The 24,118-nt window shown below is 34.2% G+C and overlaps 1 protein-coding gene across 6 annotated transcripts in view; it reads left to right on the top strand.

Annotated features, from left to right (window-relative positions):
* Positions 1-2,330: 2,330 nt before the first annotated feature.
* SAMBA (valine-tRNA ligase) overlaps positions 2,331-24,118 on the top strand; it is an 80,792-nt gene continuing 59,004 nt past the window's right edge. For 2 of the 6 annotated variants that reach the window (XR_016355666.1, XR_016355665.1), the window contains exons 1-2: positions 2,372-2,853; positions 5,037-5,138. Coding sequence is in view for 3 of the 6 variants with exons in the window: in XM_089798390.1 (XP_089654516.1) it covers positions 2,676-2,853; positions 5,037-5,138; positions 22,211-22,266 (336 nt within the window). In the remaining 3 variants the exon portion in view is untranslated. Of the gene's footprint in view, positions 2,854-5,036; positions 5,139-22,210; positions 22,390-24,118 lie in introns of those variants that run through there. The other 4 variants (XM_089798390.1, XM_089798388.1, XR_016355667.1 and 1 more) reach the window with 4 other exon arrangements.

Raw genomic sequence — 24,118 nt, forward strand, 5'->3', positions numbered from 1 at the left:
CTAGCCATCCATGTTATAAGTTATTTTTGCAATATGAATACAGATAGTTAAGTTTATAATAGGCTTTTATAGTTAAGGTTTCTAATGGGATTTTTATGTGTCAGATCTATTTCGTTGCTCAAATTTTGGAAGTCTAGAGATCCTAACCTAAAGTATTTATGGCAAAACAAATAAGTGACCAAGATAGATCAATTGAACTTGAATGCTACAGCTATACACAAAGTAATACAAACACCTTTTAGTTAAAAATAATTTCAAACAAAATCAAATGCCAGCACTCTTGCCTATTCAAGATGACACACTTTCCTATAATTGGTCATGTCTATGCACATTCAAAACCCCTTCTGAATGGGAAAGGATTACCAAAGCATATGTCTAAAATGCAAAATACAAACTCTAGAACATCACCCTACCCAAATTGTCGGCCTCCATGCAACACAGTTATTGAATCCTCATTATAGTGCAATGTTGAAGTAAAATATTTTTGAATGTTGTGTCCCTGGTCTTCTTGTTTGGATGCTTGTGACAAATGCTTATATACGCATATCATTTAGGACTGACATGACAAATAATCTTATGACCTTCAAGAGATCATTTTGTAGGAAAGCCCAAGTGACATCGAGAATTCTAGGTAAGCTCACCATGGTTTCTGCCCTTTAGATGGGTTATAATCCTGTTAGGCTAGATGACTTTTCATTACAAATAGGAAGCCTTTAGTTTTCAAATAGGTAAGGCCTAAGCGATTAAAAGACAAAAGATATATATGCTAGCAGAAACCACATTGGGATGAAAGAATGATACAAAAAATCCAAAACTAAAGCATATAACTACCTCTTCTTGAGTGAATCATATGCAGATACGATAAGGTCACTTGTATCAATTCTCTGAGTTTTGCTCCATGTTGTAGACATGTAGAATTAACTATTTGTGACTGAATCAAGGTTGACCCTGAACATACCTGGCTTTTATAATACATATATTTTTATTTTATTAATGTGTTTTGACTCTGCAACTCATTGGACAGTAGAACAGAGGAGAACAGAGGGCCAATATCTCTGCCTTTATAAACACTGCACAATATTCATGGGTAACTTGAAAATTTGGCTCATCATATTATTTTCGTGTAGACTTGAACTTCGGATATTTATCAGATTTCAAGATAGCATAGGTACAGTTGGATCCCTTGAACATAAGTAACCCTATAAAATACTCACTATAAACAAGTCAAATTTTGGATTTCCCAGATGTCAGAAATTCCAAATGAATTTCAGAAAGTACAAAATTGCTAATCTAAAATCATCCGCCAATCAATCAGAAGTCAAAAGAATTATGCGAGAATTACTGAAAAAAATGATATAATCCCCAAAAAATACCATATGCAATCATGTTTATTAAATCAGAAAAAATTGGGAGGAATTTGCTTAAATCTAAATTCCTCAATTAACTACACCATTCCCAGTCCCACTCAAGCAATCTAAGGCTGGACAGATCGAACCGAACAAAAAATATCAAATTCAACAGAATAGACGATATTGAATCCAACCAAACACAAAATATTTCTAGATAAACATTGACTGCACAAAGAAAATATGGAAAAATAAATATTGAACACATAGATTAGAAGTGACTTGAAAGCTGAAAATTGAGGAGAGCAGAAGTATCCGCGAATCTTGCTCGTTAAATTTTAGGTGTTCTAGACAAACAACACTAGAAACGGTTAAAAAATTCTAAAAAGCGCTTAGTGGAAGAAGAAGTCATTTTGAGAGGTCATGACAAGAAATCTCACCACTGCCCACAGAAATAGAAATCCAACATGACTGTTTATTAGATTTTTGTATACTGCTGCGACAAATGAGTGTAGACAAGCACGTAATCCTAGATCCCAGTCGAATCCTATGAAGATTTTCAACTACCAAAAGACAAATTTCCTTGCTTTGTGTGAATGCAGAGAATAAGCAAACATAAATGTAGAAAATCAACCGACCACAAAAACAGAGATCTTCGAAAATGTAAAAGGTCGAGATAAAGGCGCAGGGCGTCGGTGGAAGATAATGATAAACACGAGCATTTATGAGCATTTAATTAAATCTGAACAACTAACATTAATGCAAAATTCAAAGCAGGACAACTATGCGCTGATATGTTCGGCGCAATTTATCGTGACAATTTTAACCGACTTTGGTTTGAAAAAAAACAATTTTCTCCTTGCCTAAATTAAGTACAGCCAATAAAACGTGAGATAAACAATATTAATAAATGTCTGAAAAATACTTGCTGAAAATAAACATTAAAATAGCTTTAAGAAATGGAAAAATACATTTATGCCATTGGTGAAAATAACAAGACTAATAACACCTCCATGAATGCGTATTCCCGATGGGCAGGAACTAAAAATTCATACACGATTCCTTAAAAAAACTATTTGCATTACAATATTACTGAAATCCCATATAAAATTATTCAGAATCACCGGCCGTTAACTTCGCTGGGCAGATTAAATAGATTTGAATTTGAGTTGAAACTGGCCCTAAAAATCAGTTATCTACTGATATGTAAACATACCATATAAGATCGGGCACAAAATTTTGTGCTTCAAATATTTGCAGGATTACCATATGGGATTTTGATTTGTAGGGAAGGCCTGCATTCCACCTTGTTTTGGTGAACCAATTGATATGGCGAGCACAGGTACGCGAAGTACAAATGCTAGCAGTGCATCCAATGCCAGTGCTAATGCGAGTTCCAATGTCAACATGAATGTAAGTTCGGGGGCAACATTAGATGAAAGTCTCTTCAATCAACTCACATCGGAGGCGAGCTTCCCTCAAGAGCAACGGGACCAGACTCTAGACGGTATTTCTTTTGTTTTCGGTTTTTAATCTTTTGAGAAACATGTCAGGTTTGCGTTTCTACAAGTAGAGAGTTCTGCGAACTAGGGTTCAGTTTTTTATTTTTTTGCAGTTTTCTAATGGAGAGAACTTTGAGAGACCAGTCTTAAGGTTTGTGTTGTTTCTCTGATATTTGACCAGACTGTATTAAAATAGTCAAATAGCCGTCATTGCAAGAAATCCTCATTCGAGGATTCGCATACGAGAGAGAAAACCCAGGAACAAGAATCTATAGCCTCACATAATAATGTCTGGGACAAAGAGGGGAGAGAGGACCTAATGTCCTCATCTTTATCGTTCTCTGTCTTCACAATGTTTGGATATGAATTAATGAGTTGGTTCTGTCGTCTATGACACACGCAGCGACGTACAAGGCTTTGAAAGCCATTCAAGTCACGAGCATCTTTGAGATCCACAGCAGAGATATTGATAGTGGGATGGGAATTGTTATTCTTATCCGCGATACCCCTCCTCCTGACGGCTTCTTGTATAAGAAGGTTTGTTTAAGCTCAAGAATGTCCTTGATAGTTAGGGTTTGTCTTTTTATGTCGAGAGTTGTTTTTTACATTTGCAGGTTTTTTAGGTACAACGGCTAGAATTTTGTTTTACGTGGAGAGAGGAGCTGGATTTAATGGGGGATTGCTGAGGAACTGGATTTTAAGTTTTGTATTGTAACGCGCACGGTTCTTGTTGTTTTTCATATGTGGATTATTTTGGTATGCTTAAGTCAGGGTTTCTGTCTTTACTCGGAGAGGATTATGTCAAAATATGGTGAAGCTCTAGTTGATTCTGCATGTGGAGATTTTTGAGGTACCAGGGTTAGAGTTTTTTTTTTTTCCATGTGCAGGGTTCTGAGAAAATAGGATCAGTGCTTCTTGTTAAGAAATGCAGAACATTGACAATTCTGTATTACTGCGTTTAGTGTCTGTGTTGTAAATGCAGTGTTTGGAGAAGACAGATTTAGGGGTTTTATAATAATTTAATAATATTGGAACTTCCAGTCTAACATTATTTAGTATTTTTTATTTCAAGTTCTAAGCTCTACCTGCAGAGGCTTCTGAGAGACTTATTATTTGTTTTTAATTTTCCCAAGTAAACAATATTAAGAAACCAGGTTTAGGCACTTACTGTCTGTACTTTTATATGCAGAGGCTTCTGAAAAACAAACGCTAGATTTTATGTTTTGTACTATGCAGATAGGTCTAAGAAATTAAGTTAAGTTCTACTTATTCACATTAAACATGTCCGACGAACTAGGGTCATGTATTGTGGGTTTGGATTTGTTTTACATAAAGGCTTCTGCAAAATGATGGCTAGGGCTTATGGATATATATGCAGATGACTGTCTAAAACCAGAATTGGTCTGGGGTTCAATTTTAATGTTAATGAATAAGTGTTGTTTTTTTAGATATATAGAGTTCTGTGAAACACTAAAGTATCTTTGTTATTGTAGCCAAAGGTTCTGAAAATCGAGTGTTCAGGTCTGTGTTTAATTCTAGAGGCACCCGACAAACAAGGGCTAGGGCTTATGCTCTACATACATAGGGCTCTCATAAAGTAGGTTTGAATTTTTGTTTTTATATATAAAGAAATCTGAAAACTAGGGTTAAGTTTCTCTTTTTTATGCAGAAATTCCTGTAAAAGGGACTACTGATTTTGTTTTTATTTGCCAAGGGTTCTAATTTTTAAACGACTAGATCTTTTGTTTATGTCCACATGCCTAGACGGTTTGGGTTTGTGTTTTATCTTTTTACAAGTAGTGGCTTAATAAATAGGGCTAGTGTGAGGGAAATATTTAGGGCTGGGGAATACTTTACAAGTATAGGATGTTGAGTGGATCTGTATAAAATATGTGTTGAATCATTCCTTTCCAAAGCTTACATACCAAAGACTGCATTAAAACATCTATTTGATTCTTATAGTGTAAGCTTTAAGTAAAGTCTGGTCACGTAATTTCTAAAAATATTTTCCAATCGGGTAGTTTTTTTTCTTGTTTAAAATTTTGCTGAAAAATGATCTTATTTATAAAATAGCCCATAGACATATAGATGCTTTTAATAAATTGTGTCTAGAAAATTAGGGCTGGGGTTTATATTTTATCTTGGAGGATTTTAGAAACTAAGGTTAGTGTTTTGTGTGCAAGTGCAGCACTAAAGGAGGATGTTGTTGGGTTGCTTGACAAGTCATTGGAGGTGGATGCATGGAAGTTTGCTGCACCACGGTCTCAATTACATCTCCTCTCATCAACAGGTAGGTTAATGTCATTCTTTGCTAATCATTAATTTTTTAAAGAATTTCTTTACTTGTGTTACCATTTTTATTTTATTTATGATAGCTAATGGACAGAAGCCTAGTTAAATTATTATTTTTTGTTGAAATTAATTATTATTGTGTGTTAAGTTCGAAGAGACTCGAACCTCCCACATGAGAGGCTCACGAGTTACCATTGTGTTGTAGGCTCTTGCCTCTTGAGTTGCCATTTTTCACACACATATACACACATCCTTTTTGGCAAAAGACTATATATTAGTTCGTAGACTTCTATAGGGATGCATCCTAGTGGGCCTGAGTAATGTGTTCAGTACTTGGGGACTTGAAGGTGACATCCTCTTCCTATCCTTTCTTTTGAAAGTTTTGAGGGATGTTTGTTTTTGGGTGTTTTTGAGTACTCCGTTTTGTCCCCAGTTACCTTCTTGCTGCCTTGCGTTGAGGATTGTAGATCAGATGTGGTATGATAGATGTTAGAAATTATTGGATTTATTTGTATTTAAGATAGAAGAATTTTTCTATCTTGATTTACTTTCACCATGTCTGCACACAGGAGCTTTGAATATTAATCATAGCTTTTCTGTTATTATTATAACTTAATATGTGTAAGGAATCAAGCTCAAGTATTATAATGGAAAACAGTATAGGGAACAAACTCCAAAAGTCTGTAGCTTATGAATCGAGTGTCTGCAATATAAATCACCAAAGAAGACATTATGAAGTTTGTGTTCGTTATGGTGTATATTGCAGATTTTCCACCCAACTTGAGAGTTGACAAAGAGTCACACCTGATGGAAGTGACTCGGCATAAAGTAACGACCATCTGGTCATGACTTTTAAGTCAACCAATATAAAAAAACATGCTAACCTTTGTATAAGCAATTCAGTCGATGGGAAATATGGATTAATTGGTCAATATACTAATTAATGTTTTTGAGTCAGAACTATTATTATTATTGATATGCAATCAGAATATGATTTAAATTATATATATATATATATATATATATATATGATTTAAATTATATATATATATATATATATTTGAATTGCATAATCATAAGAACATATATTAGATATATATTGGGTACTCTAATTGCCTTGGGTAATTAGAGTACCCAATATCACATAGCTGCAATAAAAACCATTGTAAAGCAAAAAAACCCTAGAATAGGGGATCATGAATGCCCCCCAATTAAAAAAAAATATTGTCAAAACCCATGCTTATTGCTGTTTCGCATCCACCAAAAGAGAAGGGTAATGAGAAGAAGAGGAACATGAGAAAACAGAAGAAGAGTGAGAAGAAAAGAGATTAGGAGGTCAGTTATTCAGATATAATTGGACGATGATCTGTGCTTTTTTCTCAATGCACCCATGATGCAATATTTCTTCCTTTGGAATCTCTCAATATTTTTGATATAAATCATGCTTTGTATTAGTCATAGTTGTTAGGAGATTAATAATGGTTTAGTATGACATTTTTGGAATAAAGTAGGAGACAGATACTTGGAGAAGCCATGTGTGTGTGTGTGTGTGTGCGCGCGCTGCAGAGAAGTGACAAGTAGGTGCATAGGAGTGGCAAAGAGTGCACACTTGATGAGTTGGTACAAAGTATTGGAATGGATGTGAGGGGCTCCTCTCCAGTTTTTTGGAATGTGAAAATGAAGCTGTTGGTGATTCCATAGAGCAGGACAAGTTGATCAAGGCATGCTGGGTTTTTGGTGACTTAATATTGAAGGAAAAACATGTATTTAGTAGATCCTCTATGCGATTAGAGCTTGACAACCCTCTTGATTTGGATTTCCTTTCAATGACTGGCTTTTTTGGTACATCATACACTAGAGTAAATGCTCTGCCTCCTCTCTTGTTTGGACTTTTTTACATCATCACCCCATTGCAAATGGGGACCCCTCTTTTTGTTTGGCAGTAGAATAGTTAATTGACTTAGTCTAGGTTTGGCAGTGATTTTGAAGCCTCAAGGTTGGCAAGACATGAAGTTCGAACAAGATCTTAGAGGATGTGAGTCAATGCTTAGTTGCATGTTCAGATCTAGGGCTGAACTGGTGGTTTCAATTTTCAAGCTATAGTTTGAGAACTTGGTGAATCTGAAAATGCAAGTTGAAAGTCATAAGATTTCCCAAGGAAAAATGAAATCTCAATTTGCCTCTTAAGTGCAATTCACTTGCACATGCACAATCCAAAACCTTGCTGAAACTCCAATTTGTGAATTGATGAAACTATTTCCAGGAGCTGTCAAGTGTTGTTTCAATTTCACATTGGCACAAATTTCATACAAAGGTGGGGATGTGTGTTTTAGTGGTTTAAATTTCTGATTGGAATCATTGAAATAAAGATCAAGACAAACAAAAAATAAAATCTGGGCAGTGTTATGAGTTTTTTATGCAAGTTTGTGAACATTTTCAGCATTGTAGAAAGATGATCAAGCACTTCAGATCATGAAATGTATTCTACATTTAAAGATCTGATCCAAGACATGGCAGGAGTTTGAGTGGAAATGGAGATCTATTTTGCATTTAGAAGGAGAATCAAGCGAATGCTATTCATTGAACAAAAAATTGAAATCAATATGGTGAAGCGCTTAACACTAGCTATGTTTTGAATTGACCTTTGGGTGAGCCCAAGCAAGGTCAGATTTACAACCTCCTTGGGGCTCCAAAGCCCCAGTACACCTTGATTTCCGCCCCCTTGTTGGACTCTAAACTTTGTAAACCTTGACACGATGTTTTCTAATTGGCAAAACAAGGCAATTGCTTGTGGAAAAGACATGAGAGGGTGGGATCTAGCCGCTGTTAAAGAACTGCAAAACATTCAGGAAGCTTGATCCAGTCACTTCACCTTGGAAAATAGACAAGCCTCAACAAGAATATGGAGAATTAAAGTCAAATTTGAAATTAGAAATGCAAGTGCAAGTATAAAACACAAAAGGGAATCATATATTTGATATATTTTCCAACACTTACTTTTTTTTGGGTTAGTTGATGCCAAGGCCGGATTTTTGATCTGCTTGGGGCCTCAAGCCCAAACCAACGATGAATTCCTCCTAGCACGTATGGTGCATTCCATAAATGCAAGGTGGAGTTGAAAGGTGAAATCAAAGCAAAACACAAAATTGACTTGTCCAAAATCAGAATTCAAAATGATACAATGCAAAATCTGGGAGACTTGATAAGAAACTTTAATGGTTTCTAGTCAGATTTGAATTGGCTAAGGCAAGAAACCATGCAATTGATGGAGAAAATTGATCGTGATATGAGGAAAATGAACTTGCAATTGCGAAAACCACACAACTGAAAGGAGAAATTGATTTGCAAATCCAAAATTTTGAATAATCATGTGGAAATTGGTTTTTTTGAAATCAAGACTTAGCGAATACTAGTTTGAATTGACCATTTGGGTGAGCTCAAGTGAAGTCAGATTTCTGATCTCCTTGGAGCTTCAAATCCAAATTTGACCTGCTTGGGGATCCAAGCCCACAACACAAGGTGGATTCTGCGCAACATGTAAAGCATGGTTGTTGAAACAAGAGGGGAAGACTTGATGAAATTGTTGCCAAAGTAATGCCAAAAATATTCCTAATTTATCGTTGTTTTCATGCTGAATACTTGTGGAATTTTGGAGTGTTCCATGCTTTCCACATTGCTCACTTTAGTTTATATTTGCTTTAGTTGAGAACAAGTTAATTTTTTTAAAGTTAAATAGACAATGAAAGATATTGTTGTTGAACCATGGGGATACCTCTTTTGGTACTTGTTGACTGCAACTAACATTGTAAGGATGGTCTGAATACATTGCAAGCACTTGACTTCAATTGTTTGATGTTTATTTATTTGCATAGTTTATGGTTTTGATGAGCATAATAAGTAATTTGAAAATCATGCACGCACTTTTATAAGATTGCATCCTCCTCACCGTAGTTGATTTAGTGAAGCAAGGACTGGTTTAGTTTCACCACAACATCAATAGTATCTTGCATTAGTAGGGTTAGAATCATGGGTAGCCTAGATTTATAAAATTCATATCCCATTTGCAATTTTATTTAAGTCATTTTTAGAAGTAGTTGCACTTCAATTGCTGTATCATTTTCATTTAGAAAGTTGATATATTCTCCACAAAGGGTTAATGTAAATGCAAATATGGATACAGATACAAATACAAATATGGTATTGGGTACGGATACGGTCATTTTTTGAGACTCCCAATATGGATACAGCTGGACACAAAATTAATAAATAACATATATACATATTTTAACATAGTTTTCTAAGTTATTATAGGGAATTTTCATTACTTCAAAATTAATATTGACACATAAATGCTACATAAATATTTATAAATGAATTTAAAGCTTTACAATTTATTTGTCTTTCTCATTCGGTGGAGGTTTTGTTTATTCTATTTTTTAAAAAAAATTGCTTTAATATATATATTTTACATTAAAGGAAAGATCTACATCAAATCTTTAAAAAAAACAAATCCCATAGTATTTTGTACAGTCATAGATCAAGTTTATTAGGCAGACATGGGTACAATATTCGACGTGTATCTAGGCAGTATTGGATATGTTTTAAAATTGGATACGGGGATATGCGCGCCCAAGGAGGGACAGAGGAGTTTCTAGCAACTCTGTGCATAGATGATAGATCTACAAGGAGTGTAGAAATTGTAAAGGTTTCTAGGATCTCTGATAAAGATAAACTAAATCTCTTTTGATGCAATATCAATATATACTGATGTAGATATAATTAGAACTGTATATGCAACTGAATTAGGTTTTGATTAGTAATATCGATGTGCTCTTGACAGAGTAAGTAGATCGATAATGTTCTTGATCACAGTCCAAATGATATATGTCTTTAATAGATTCGAGTGAGGCAACGATATATGACTTTTACTTGAGTGTTATCACTGGTGAATAGTAGATCAATGCCGTTGTTATTGATAATCTAATTCCCCAACGATCAGTGATAATATATGAGAAGAAGAGGTGCATGTCGGTGCATGTGCCGTAGGGACATGACTATACATGGCCCATTGGCCACGTAGAGTCATGGCCCTATAGGGTCATGCACTTCTAATAAACTAATTGTTTCAATAACAAACTAATAGTAATCAGACACCGAATATGATTAAGTATATGATGATTAATAAACATGTGTTAGGGATTATATATATATATATATATATATATATATATATATATATATATATATATATATATATATATATATATATATATCTCTTTGTGATGAAATAACATATCACATAACATATCTGAGAACTTCACTTCTTCTGAAGCTATACATTAACATAAATGACTCTAACCTTGCCCACTCGTGCTATGATATTTGCAAATTTCTTATTTAGAAATCATGCTTCTATGCTTCTTTCTGACTAGTGGCTTGATCTTCTTTTAATGGGAGCATCCTTGATAACATATTGACTTCCTTTATCTTCACTACAATAGTCTTCTCAATTTTCAATCTTGGGGACATACCAATTTCCTTAACGACTACTAATGTTGATTCCAATGATTTCCATTTAGTCGATGATTGCATTATGGCTATAAGTGATGATGTTGGTAGCAGATCTTTTGTCTTTAATTCACTTTTAAAGTTCCTATTAGTGCGAGATTTTTATCTTGCAATTTGAATACCCTTTTTCTGAAGTTGCTAGATCATGTATTTTTCCTTGTCTCCTTTGAATCTCTGTGATTATATGTTTTTTCCTTGATCATGGGCTTTGGTTCTACGAGAATTTCACAATGTTTATTACCAAATAGGTTCCTTTCTTTGACTCGATCTAGGAGATTCTTAACTCTTATCGTCTTTGGCTATGTTTGTATAGCTTGGGCCTTGGTTCTCCAAGAATTTTGGGATGTTTATAACCAAATAAGCCCCTTTCTTTGACTCGATCAAGGAGATTGCTACCATTTATCCTCTTTGGTTATTTTGTTTGTATAACTTGGGCTTTGGTTCTATGAGAATTTTGGGATGATTATAACCAAATAAGCCCCTTTCTTTGACTCGACCAAGGAGATCCTACCATTTATCCTATTTTGCTATGTTTATATAACTTAACTTTGGTGATGGTGAACTTGGTTTTCATGTAATTCTTTGATTAGTTGTGTTGGAGCATTTATGAAACTAGTTGATCAAGGTGCTTCTCCAAGAAGATATGCAAGGGTGTGTACTTTGCTCGATATCTCATGTAATTCCCCTTTCTACCCCAAGTAAAATAAGTTCAAATTAAGATGAGTTATCTTATATTATAAAGTCTTATAACTTTTTTGATGTATTCTTAAAAGTAAATAATTTAATATAAGTTTAAATTCAATATTCCTTCAATACAATATTAATGCGACAACATATTAATCAATGATTTACTGAATATTAAATAAAAGAACCCTTGCGATATCAATCTTAACCATAAATAAAATATTAACTATAGTATAAAGTATTACGATAATAGAGAAACATCTATTATTAGTTAATGATAATCTATTTGTAATTTGTTGTAAATATTAGAATGTTTCTATTATTTAGTTATCTTTTTTAGCTTTCTTTTAGCTAGAATAGAATATTTGTATTCTTTATGATAGTTTCCTAAGGAAATATTGCTTTAGTCCTTTGTATATATCGGCCTCTCGGTCTCTGTTGATAACAAGCAAGTATTTTACCAATTCCTTTGTAATATGGCATCAAAGACAATCCTTCAATTTTTTTTGAAAAATTTATAATTCCCTTTGAATTTATTTGCTAAGATTTTTCTCCAATGCCCGTTTAGGGTTTCCATTTTTTTGAGAAATTCTTCATAATCCCTAGGTTCGAGTTAGGGCTTTTTTGCAACTGCCATTCATCTTCCAGTGATTTTTTTTGCTGGCATCAAATCTGCGCCCAATCACTCCATTTTTTTGCAAATACGCCATTCATTTTGGGTTTCTTGCAGCCAGAACCATTTTTGCTCGAAACCTTAATTTTTTATATCGGATTCAATTTGTTTTAGAAATTCTTGATGGGTTTTTTCAAGAGCTCAATTGGGTTGTCGTCTATTTTTCTGGGTACCTTGATTTTCATGCCTCGAATTCAGAAATCAACAACACTATCTTTCTGGGTTTCTTTGAGAGCTGTTCTGAGTCATCCTTCTATTTTTTTGGGTCTTCCATTTTTTTGCTCGAAGAATGTGCCTCCACAGATTTTCTTGTTCTTTCATTGAAAAATGTGCCATGACATCTCTAACAAACATTCTGCTTGAGTACAACTCAAAATTCAATGTTTGAAATTATGGCACTTGGAAGCAGCGAACCCTAGCAATTTTTGAATATCGGAATACCTATCAAATTGTTCAGGGTGTTATGAAGCGTGCGACTGCTCTTGGTATTGATCAGGTTACTTGGGATTTGAATAGTCGAGTGGCGATGATGTTTCTCAAATTATCCTCGGCCAATGATCAACTCTCTCAAATTCCATCCGACAAGACAACTGTCAAGATATGGACACATCTCAAAGGTCTTCATGAGACTTCTTACAAAAGTAGAATTTTCTTTTTGAAGAACACTCTGTATTCTATTATCATGGATGAGCGAACCTCGCTCTAGGCCCTAGGCCCACCTAAACAGGATATAGGAAATCCGTGTTCAGTTGCTTGCCATCGGTCACAAGATGGAGGAAGAGTACATCGTGGTTATTACTCTTTGGAGTTTACCAAAAACCTATGAGCATTTTATTGAGACTCGCAACATCATGTCTTTTGGTGTTGATATGAAGTTCGTTGATCTCTGCACAATTTTGCTTTAGCAAGATTGGTGGAAACAACAGTTCGGTATCAGTTCTAGCTCTACCTCCATAGAGAAAGTCTTCGCTGCTAAATCCTTTTAGAAGGATTAAGGCAAGTTTATGCAGTCATCTCAGTAGAAGTCATCTGCTCCAGCTTCAGATGACTCCTAGAAGAAGAACATTCAATGCAACTATTGCCAGACGTTTGGTCATATGAAGGTTGAATGTCGGAAACGCTTAGTTGCCCAATCTAAACAATCAGGTTTACAGCCCAAAGCGAATGGTGCAAAGCACACTGAGTAGATGGAATTTGCCTTTTATGCCTTCATGGCGAAAGGAGTTACAAATCATGTGAAGTCGTTTACCTGGTACATTGATATAGGTGCCTCCTGTCATTTCACTCACCGCAAAGACTAGTTTATTGACTACTAGCCTTATTCAGATTTTGTTATTTTTGGTGGTGGAGAAGAGTACACCATTGTCAACAAAGGCAACATTTAGATTCAGTGTGTTGGGAGGAATCTCATTTTTCTCAATGTGTACTATGTTCTAGGGATGGGACTAAATCTACTCTTTGTCAGTCAGTTACCGCAACATTCTCAACACTTGGATGTCACCTTTAGCTCACATCAGTGTACCATCACTGATTGGGTGTCTTAGTCTATTGTTGCAATGGGTCTTGAGGATCATGGCCTTTTTTGACTTATTAATTCTCGTGATTCTCAAGACTTAGCTATGACTGCGTGGCAGTCTTCTGTTAGCACACTCTGGCATTAACGATATGGCACTTAAAATGTGCCTTATCTCTCTCAGCTTGCTCAGGATGATCTTGTCCTTGGATTGCTAGAGATTAAGACTCAACAACTTGAAGTTTGTGATGCATGCCAGGCTGGGAAGCAACATCGTACACTTTTTACAAGTGATGATTTATGGCGAGCTTCTCAGGTACTTAAATTTGTTCATGCCAATATTTCCGGCCCTATGGCCACTACTTCTATTCTTGGGTCCAAATAATTTTCTATTGTTTGTTGATGATTTCAGTAGAAAAATGTGGGCGTATTTCCTTAAACAGAAATCAAATGCATTTCTTGTATTTTAGAAGTATAAACCTTTAGTTGAAAAAGAGTCTGGGAAATTTATTATTACTCTTCGATCAGACAATTGGGGGGGGGGGAATTTTGTTTTCATGATTTCTCTGGCTTCTTGGATACTCATGGCATCAAACGCTAGTTAACCACACCCACATACCACAACAGAATAGTGTAGTTGAATGTCGGAATAGAACAATCACTGAGATGGCTTGATCCATGCTTGAACACAAACATGATCCGAAGAAGTTCTGGGTAGAAGCAATCAACACTGTAGTTTGTCTTTTGAACTGGTCACCCACAGTGGCAGTCAAAGGTAAAACTTCGGAAGAGGTTTGGTCAGGTCGCAAGCCCAACATCAATCACTTGAAGGTTTTTGGCTCCCTTGCTTTTGTTTGGATCTCTGATGGGTCACACACCAAGTTGGATGCCAAGAGTTCAAAACTCATGCTTGCTGGATAGGATAGTCTTTACAAAGCCTACTGCTTGATCAACATAGAGACATCTCGTCTCATTTACAGTCGTGATGTAGTCTTTGATGAGTAACGAGGACTTTTCATGCCTGTTTCTCTTGTTCTTGATCTAGCAGACCAGCCTATGAGGGCTCATAATTTGGGAGTTAGGCTTCAATGAGGTCCACCTGATGGGAGGGCTCCAATAGCTCCTGTAGCTCTAGTTATACCAGTGATCGCTGTTCAGACACCTCCAACTTCTCTTGTAGAATCACCTCGATTTGTAGATGCTTCACGGGAGTTTGATCCAGATTCTTTTGATGAGGAACTTGATCACCAAGCATCTCTTGATATTAATGTTGGTCGTTCTCCTCTTCGACCTAAGTGGTGGGCTAAGACACTTGCCGATCTTCGTGATGATGAACTCATTGATGGGAGAACTGCTCAGAAAAAGAGCAAACCTACAGAGTCTGTTAACTTTGCTCTCATGGACAACATTCATAGCGTGTTTGAATTTTAACATATGCCGAGGCTAAAGGAATTCCAGATTGGGAACATGCCATGACATTTGAACACCATAGCTTGCTGAAGAATTACACCTAAGTCCTTTATGATCTTCCACTAGGGAAGAAACCCCTTGGCTGCAAATGGTTTTACAAAATCAAATACAAATTAGATAGTACTTTAGACAAGTACGAAGCTCGTTTAGTTGCAAAGGGCTTTTCTCAGCGTTAGGGCATTGATTATGAGGAGATGTTTGCTCCTATTGCAAAGATGAGCTTAATCAGATTAGTCCTAGCTATGGCACACAGTTTGGCTGAAAGGTCAATCAAATGGACGTCAAGAGTTCTTTCCCAAATGGTGATCTCCATGAAGAGGTCTACATGATGCAACCTCTTGGTTTCAAGGTTGATGGTAAAAATCATCAGGTTTTCAAATTGGTAAGAGCTCTATATGGCTTGAAGTAGGCCCCTCGGGTATGGTACATAAAAATTGAGAATTATCTTAGTGAGCAAGGCTTCAAGAGGAGTTCTTCGAACTCAAATTTGTACATCAAGATTGCTAACAGTGACATCATCCTTCTGGGTATTTATGTGGATGATGTGATCATCACTGGTAGTTCGACATCTTTGCTTCTGGGAATGAAACAAATTTTATTCTAGCCTTTTGATATGACTGACTTTGGGCTCATGCATTATTTGCCTAGGTGTTGAGGTTTGGCAACAGTCTTTTGGTATTTTCATCTCAAAATCCAAATATGCTTCTATCTACACCCATGGAGAAAGGTCTCAAGTTATTAGCCAAGTTTGATTCTCCTCTCGTTGATGATACCAAATACATGCAACTAGCAAGCAACCTCATTCACCTCTTTGCTACTAGGCCTAACATTAGCTTCATAGTCAACTACATCTCATGCTTTATGACAGCTCCTAAGGCTGATCGCTGGATGGCATCGAAGCATGTGCTTCGTTATGTGAAGGGCACTTCTGATTATGGACTTCTTTATTCTCGAAGTTCTAATCCTAGAGTCAGTGGGTTCACAAATTCAGATTGGGCAGTCTCTGTTGACGATAAAAAGTTAACTTTTGGATATGTGTTCAGTTTGAGATCCGTGCTGTCACATGGACAAATAAAAAGTAGTAGGTAGTTTCCCTCTCCTCTACAGAGGTTGAATACAGAGGGACTGGTAAGGCAGGATGTGAAGCTATTTGGCTTCGTCGGATGCTTGGGGATATGCAAATGTCACCAACAGGACCAACTACTTTGTTTGTTGACAACAAAGGCGTTATCAAATTAGCCCAAAATCCAGTCTTCCATGAACGAACCAAACATTTGTATATTCACTGTCATTACATACGACAACTGGTTGAAGATCGGACAATAGATTTGCATATGTTCCTACCACAGATCAGACTTTAGACATTCTCATCAAGCCTCTTGGTCCTCATAAGTTTGTTAAATTTGGAGGACAACTTGGTGTTGTGGATAGATTAACTATTAAGGGAGGGTATTACGATAATAGATAAACATCTATTATTAGTTAATGGTAATCTATTTGTAATCCATTGTAAATATTAGAATGTTTCTAATATTTAGTTAGCTGTAGTTATCTGTTAGCTTTTTTAGCTTTCTTTTAGTTGGAATAGAATAGTTCCATTCTTTATGATAGTTTTCTAAGGAAACATCGCTTTATTCTTTTGTATATATCATAGTAACGAGAATCACGGCGATTCACGCTATTTGATTCAAGCCAAACGATTTTTTCGGAATCGGTGAATTGAATCAGCGATAAAGGGTTTATGAAATAAGTTACTAAATTTCAGGGTTTTTTAAAATTTGCCGATTCGTGGTTGATTTGATTCCGATTCATGGCCGATTTGCGATTCGATTTGACCTTGCCGATTCCGATTCTCGTTACTTAGGTATATATAGACCTCTCGGTCTTTGTTAATAACAAGCAAGCATTTTATCAATTACTTTGTAATAAAAAGATGGATTCTACTTGTAAATAATAGGAGACATTGGTTGCACATAGAGGATCGATTACAAGTCCTGGTTTTTTCACAAACAAGATGTGCTCTAGGAGGACATGATTCTTATGCAGATTTCCACACCTTTTATACTTGAAACAAATGCTACACAACATGAAAAAACACAGCCTCGAGCAGACAATTTTGTGTGTATACTATACCCCGAGTCAGACACATTGAGGGGCCCTTCTACAATTTTTATTACCTAGCTAGAGAATTATTTTCCGTTCAGTATTATGATCAAAATTGTATATTCACACATTTCTTAAAGTTATCCGAAATTTACAATTGCAAAAACCAATGATAATTAATCTCATATGTTTCATCTTCATCAATTTTTCTTTAGTATAGATATTTTAACATGTAACTTCAATATATAATTTAAAAGTATCCTCCTTTGTTGACATAACATTGACTTAGTGAATTACATGACTATCCCATAGTTATACCATGTAGTACCTCATCATTATATGTTCAACAAGCATTAGAAGGTGAGAATCATGCATTCCGAATTGCATTAATATCCTCTTTTATTATGTACAAGGTTATTGAGTTGATCAAGCTTAATCAAACTACAAGAATAATAAAATAAAGTATTCTTGATAGACATCTTAACAATAATATAACGATAGTAAATGACACAGAGTGATTTAGACAAATACTTTTTCTCATTGTAAGTGACTATGTGAATTGGATTTTAATTTTGATTCAAGGATGATGATTGATTGAATAAATTTATAGACACAATTATTTTCCTTGAACTATAAGGATACCCTCTCATTGGCAATTATGTATGATACTTTAAAAATGTGATACAAAACAATTATTATAGTTAAAATAAATTTATTATGAACCAAAACTTAAAATTGATACTGTTAAATTGTGTGCAATGGAAAAATATTTAATATAACTTTGCAATTTAGAAATAAATTGATGTTTTGAAGTTTCTCCCCATGTAAACATAACACGCCCCCATAGTTGATTTTAAAATGGCATATTTGGTTTTTAAAATGTGAATTCGAGGTCCTATGGGTTATGGGCCTATTATGTAATTTGCATTGCAAACAAACCTATATGTCAATTCCAAGCAACAAAACAACCATAGGGAAACAAAGGAAGGGTCATTATTATAGTTAATCCACCCGCCTACCACACATTTCAATTGAACATGATGACAACTATTCTAATATGCTATGTGACTTTACTAAATATAGCATATTAGAATTATTTTGTAGAGAACATGTGAATCGTATTCCTTATAACATTTTATATAGATAATATGTACTGTAAATTGCTAACAACATTTTATATAGATAACATGTTCTGCAAACTTACAACATCATCTACACTTGTTATAATGTTTTAGGATAAATTCCATTATTATGGTCATATTCTTATTTTTTATTTTCTCTATTCTTTAAATGGAAACACATTGCATTAGTGTATTTGATTCACAATTCTTTTTATTTTGTTCTGTGAAATTCTAAGTACATTGATTGATTCCTCTTCACATTTAGCCGAAACATGTACAACTTGATATACCCGCGTTATTTGGGATTTCTTTGTTTTAGTTTCAATGTCATTCATTAGGGCTTACATAAAAATTTCAAATTCTAAACGTTTATGATATTTTTTTTCAAACTTCTCTAGGTGATAATATTATCTTTTGTAACTCAAAGATTTATTAGAGTAAAATCTCTCTAATTTTGTTTCTCTCTCTTTCGTAGATTCACTTATATTTCTAATGGTCACTCTTCTTCTATGTTTCCATATTCTCTCTCTATTCAATATGGAAACTTTCTCTCTCTCGTCAAAATGTTTCTATTTCTCTCTTTGTTCGTTATAGAAACATTCTTGTGAATACTTGTATATATAGATCATTTATGATCTTTGTTTAATAACACATTCATTATTTTACCATAATATGGTACCAAAGTCAACTTTTTCGAAAAATAATTTCATTATTGAAATTTTCTTATTTATTTTTGGAAATAGCTTTTGAATATCTATAATTTCTTCATGAAATTTTAAGATTCATAGATTTTGGAAATCTTTGCCTTGACATGTTTAGTTTTTTTGTAGGAGTTTGTTTTTTTCTTCAAACTTGAGTAGGGTATATGCAATTTTTTTTTCTGGACTCCTTAGAAATATGTTTCCAATTTTTTTTTTCAAACCATCTAGGTTTCTTATATCTTGGGAGGGAGGCATTTTTCTGCAAAATTGTGGCTCTACTCTTTGTAAATCACGTTTTTTCTAAGGTTGCAATTATTCTAGAGGTTTGCAAATTGTGTTTTTTCATGCACTTGCATTTTCTTATCTTCTCTCTAGGACTCGTGTCTGGTATAAACATGATTTGATTGCGTTTTTCATTCTTCCTCTTCGTTGTTTGCAGACATTTTTGCTTTTTGTGGCTTCTATTTGCTTTTTGCTCATGATTTTATTAGATTTTTGGTTCCAAGATTGGTCGTTTTCTGCTGTTTTATCAGCATCTAGGGTTTCTCAACACCTTACATCCTTACATCTTTGAGCCTGCAACCAGACCTGATTTTTCCACCATTTTTCAGTCAAATTTGCCTTCTTTGGTTTTTCAAAACGACAACGGTTTCTTTCGAACCTTTCTTTTTGCGTTCCATTATTCAAAATTTTTGAAGATTCTTGGTGGCTTTTTACAAATCTCTGTTTTTTCTGGGTGAATTATTTTCTGTGCCTTGATTTTTGTGCCAGTGGAATTAAAATATCATTTTACATTCTTTCTAGATTTTTCTAGAGCTTTTTTGGGTATCGTTTCATTTTTTCGGGTCTTCCATCAATCTACCTCAGAGTTTGTGCCATTTATGATATTCACACTCATTTGTATCGAAAAACATGTAATGACATGTCTCACCAATCTTCTCTTGGAAGGTAGTCAACGATTCAACAGGGAGAACTACAACACCTGGAAGCAAAGAATGATGACAATCTTTGAGTATTATCGCCTTGAGGTGCTTGTTCTGGATACCAAGACTCATCCTACCACAGTTGATGCTAGTCAAGAGAAGTTTCATGAACGTAATCGTGAAGCGATTATGCTCATTAAGCTTTCAATTATTGATGATCAACTGCCTCAAGTGTTGTTTGGCAAGATAGCCACAGGATTTTGGAAAACATTGAAGGATCTCCATGAGACATTAGAAAAAAAGCAGAGCCTTCTTTTAGAGGAATCAACTATTCTCTATTATTATGGATGAAAGCAGGTCTTTACAGGAATATCTTCTAAAGATTAAGTACATCAAAGATGATCTTAAGGCCTTTGGCCGTACAATGGAGGAAGAGGATATGGTGGTCATTACATTGAAAAGTCCACCATCATCATATGTCCACTTTATTGAGACGCTCAACATAATTGCAACTAATGTAGACCTCAAATTTCCAGATTTGTGCACCAAACTTTGCAGCAGGATAGTTGGAAACAACAGTTTGGCAGCAATGCTCCTTCATCCTCCTTTGAACAAGCATTTTCAGCCCAATCTTAAACATGGATAGAGGCCCATCTTAGTCATTTGCTCAATCTCAAAATAGCTCCAGAAGAAGCAAATCTGGTGCAAGTATTGCCACAAATTTGGTCATGTGATCCAAGAATGCAGGACTCACATTACTTCTTACTAGCGAAAGTAGGGAGGGTCTCAGTCACATGCCAATATTGTAGGACATGCAAAGCTCATTCATCACCCCGAGTCTGCCTTTTACGCCTTTTGAAGATTCTTTTGCATATTTATTTATTTTGAAGCTAGATTGACCATTAAGGGAGGGTATTAGAGTAAAATCTTTCTAATTTTGTTTCTCTCTTCCGTAGATTTACTTCTATTTCTAATGGTAACTCTTCTTCTATATTTTCATATTCTCTCTTTGTTCAATATGGAAGCTCTGTCTTTCTCTCTTCAGAATGTTTCTATTTCTCTCTCTTTGTTTGTTATAGAAACATTCTTGAATATACTTGTATATATTGATGATTGATGATCTTGGTTGAATAACACATTCATTAGTTTACCATAATAAGATTATGCTAGGCATATTTAAAATTTAATAGGCAACAAAGCTATTATGTAAATGCACCATTTGTTTTAAGTTATATTTAAACTAAAGCATTACAAAAGCTAAAATCTTGTATTGTTGAATAAGTCATGATTTATTGAATTTTAGATTTATAGATGTTATTATTTTCTTATGATACAAAGAATCCTACAAGTCAAGCTGAAAGTGCGAGAGATAGAAAAAGCCTGTATCTTTCTATTGATCACAGTATGGTGAACTAAGGCTCCTTAAGGGTTGTCATGAAGGTGTGCAATTTCAGATGTCTGAGGAAAATAGAAGAATGTCATGACTATGCTAGACAAAAAAAATATTAAATAATAACAAAAATCTGATAGGCTATACAGAAACACAACTTGCACATTTTGAACAGCTGTATGTAAAAAGGAAAGTGCATCAATATTTTAAGAAGCCATTCATTGTGTGCCATCATTAATTGTCCAATTGAGTTTTTCTTTTGAAGAAAAATTTGAACTGATTGGCGAAGTTACAAAATTATGTATTTGGTGAATTTATAAAATTACTATGCGTGAAGAAATTCACCAAAACTATAATTATTCAAAATAAAGCAAGAGGTTATACGAAAGCAACTAGATCTGGTGTCTGGTCACCTGCAGAAAATTGTATATTCCAGGTCATTTCTTTTTGTGGTTTTTTTCATCATTATCTGTTTAATGGAGACTTTAGTTTAAGAATTTTTAACATTTTAACAATAGTGTAAAATAACTGAAGTTGACCATGAGTAATTGACGATTTATAACAGCAAAGAATGAGCAAACTTCATTAGACATTGTAGCTGTTATTGTCATCCTTGTAATTCTGGACGCTTTTATTATAATTATTTAATGAACATAAAATAATTATTTTTTTGGAAACTTAGAAACAATGCATTAGGAAGTAAATTTTTATTGGTGAAAGCCAATATGATAATAGCAAGTGATTTTTTAACTGAATATCTGTATCATGCCAATAAGTTGTAGATTGAAAATTTATTTTTATGATTCTGTTTGTCAGAATATTGTAGGTAAAAAAAATCTTTTCAATGCAGATATATTAACCTAACATTTATTTATCATTGTTGTTCAAGCATCACTTTACACTGTCTGTCTGGTCTGTCTGTAGTAATCAGGACAGAGAGGAAGCTTTTTGAACGAGAGCATCAATCCAATAAAAACTGATTAGATGTCACTATCAGCAAGTGATTTTTCCCTAATTAAGCATTTATGTGTATTAACATTAGACCTACATATTTAAGATTCATTTTGTTTCAAGTGGTTTAATATTATATTAAATTTTATAAATTGTTGATTCCTATATTTTAAGATCTGGACTATTTGTACTTGTTTATACTTTAAGAGGCAGCAAGGAATGAATTTATTTGTCACACTTTCCTCATACATCACCATCCTACGTTTGAGATGTAGATATATCTTGAACAATTATTTCATTGAAATAGAGGATACAAAATCGTATTGATGAAAAAATGATTTTAAAAACATTCAGCTATATACGTGAATAGATGGAAGTGATTATTGGAATTTTTTGAGCATCAGTCAGAACATATTTGTACTTTGAATTTATCCTCTTTATTTAGATTTATTTGAGCTGGGTGCTAGAGAGTAGTTTCATTTACAGTACTGGCAAAGAATTTTTCAAACCATTTTACTTTTTAGAAATTGCGAGTTACAGATGGTGCAAAAACAAAGCTAGCTCCAAAATATTCAATATATAGCATTTTAACCTACTTCTCTGATTCACTCTTCATGAAGTTTGGAAAAAGCACTATGTAGTTCTTCCTAGGATTTTGAGAAAATTTCTGTTAGGCTTGTTCTATCCAATTAAACATTTTCAAATTGCTAAAAAGGTAAACATGATGAATCATTTAATTTGGATTTGTGATATTAAGTTAAAGCATTTAAACAGAAGTCCAAAACAAATTCATGATTAAATCAATAAACTTTCTGAGTCAGAAATATTGATAAAAAAATTTAATAGGTTGAGCTCACCTAAGTATTGTTTTGTATCTCAAGAAATTCTTTACAATTATAATTTATTTTGAAATATGGTATTCTTCTATAGGCTTCAAGAAAATATGCTTTTTAATGCAGTTGAACTTTTGCTATATTTTCATCTATAATTAATTTATAATTTTTTTTGATTGGTAAAAGGCCAAAGCCTTGATAACAACAATACAACAAAGTGTCCTTATTAAGGCAACAATTACATTTCATTATTGAAGTATTCATTTCCTTTTGTATCTTCTTCATTAATTGTTTCCTGCTTTTATCTTTGCTTTGAATATTTCGCCTTTGTGTTTTAAATCTCTTAGATCGTTATCTTGCAAATTCAGATACTTGACCAAGATCGTTGTTGGATTATACAAATTTCCACATATGTTAACCTTAATTTGCTATCGTATGCCTCGATCCTTATTTTTTTTAGTTTATGAGAAGATTAAATGCTTTTCTTTTATTTTGATAGAATTCAGTAGTTTATATAGGCTTAAGTTTTTTATTTTATAATTTAGTTATTATTAATATTTAATTCTATTTGTTATATGTTTTAACGAGTATATTACTACCGTCAGCTCTTGCATTTGCTAAAGTATCCACTTTTTTGTTGCTTTCCTTGTATATGTGCCAAATTTGTAGTGACTCTAATTTGTCCATTAATACTAGAGCTTGTTCTAATTTGAAGATTTGTTATAAAATCTGTTTGAAATGGGGATGACCTTGTGACACGATAGTGAAGATGCAGGCCTCTTTGGAGGGAGGTTGGAGTTTGAGTTTTTTTGAACCTCCTTGTTTTGTTGATCTCCTAGCCTAGATGTTGACCATTGATATGGTGGTGTGGTGGATCGGGAGCCAAAACTTGCGATTGTATAGGCTTTGTTGTTTCCTACTACCAACAATCGTAGATGATTTGGAAGTTGCTTACCATTGTCGAAAATTGAGATTATAGTGCATTGTGAGAGAGATATCATTGGACTAATCGCAAACATTCTCCTTCAGGATTCATGACATGGCTTAA

This window comes from Cupressus sempervirens, chromosome 8, assembly GCF_028749045.1.
Source record: "Cupressus sempervirens isolate cs-2001-9-10 chromosome 8, ASM2874904v1, whole genome shotgun sequence".
In the NCBI taxonomy this organism is placed as follows: Eukaryota; Viridiplantae; Streptophyta; class Pinopsida; order Cupressales; family Cupressaceae; genus Cupressus; species Cupressus sempervirens.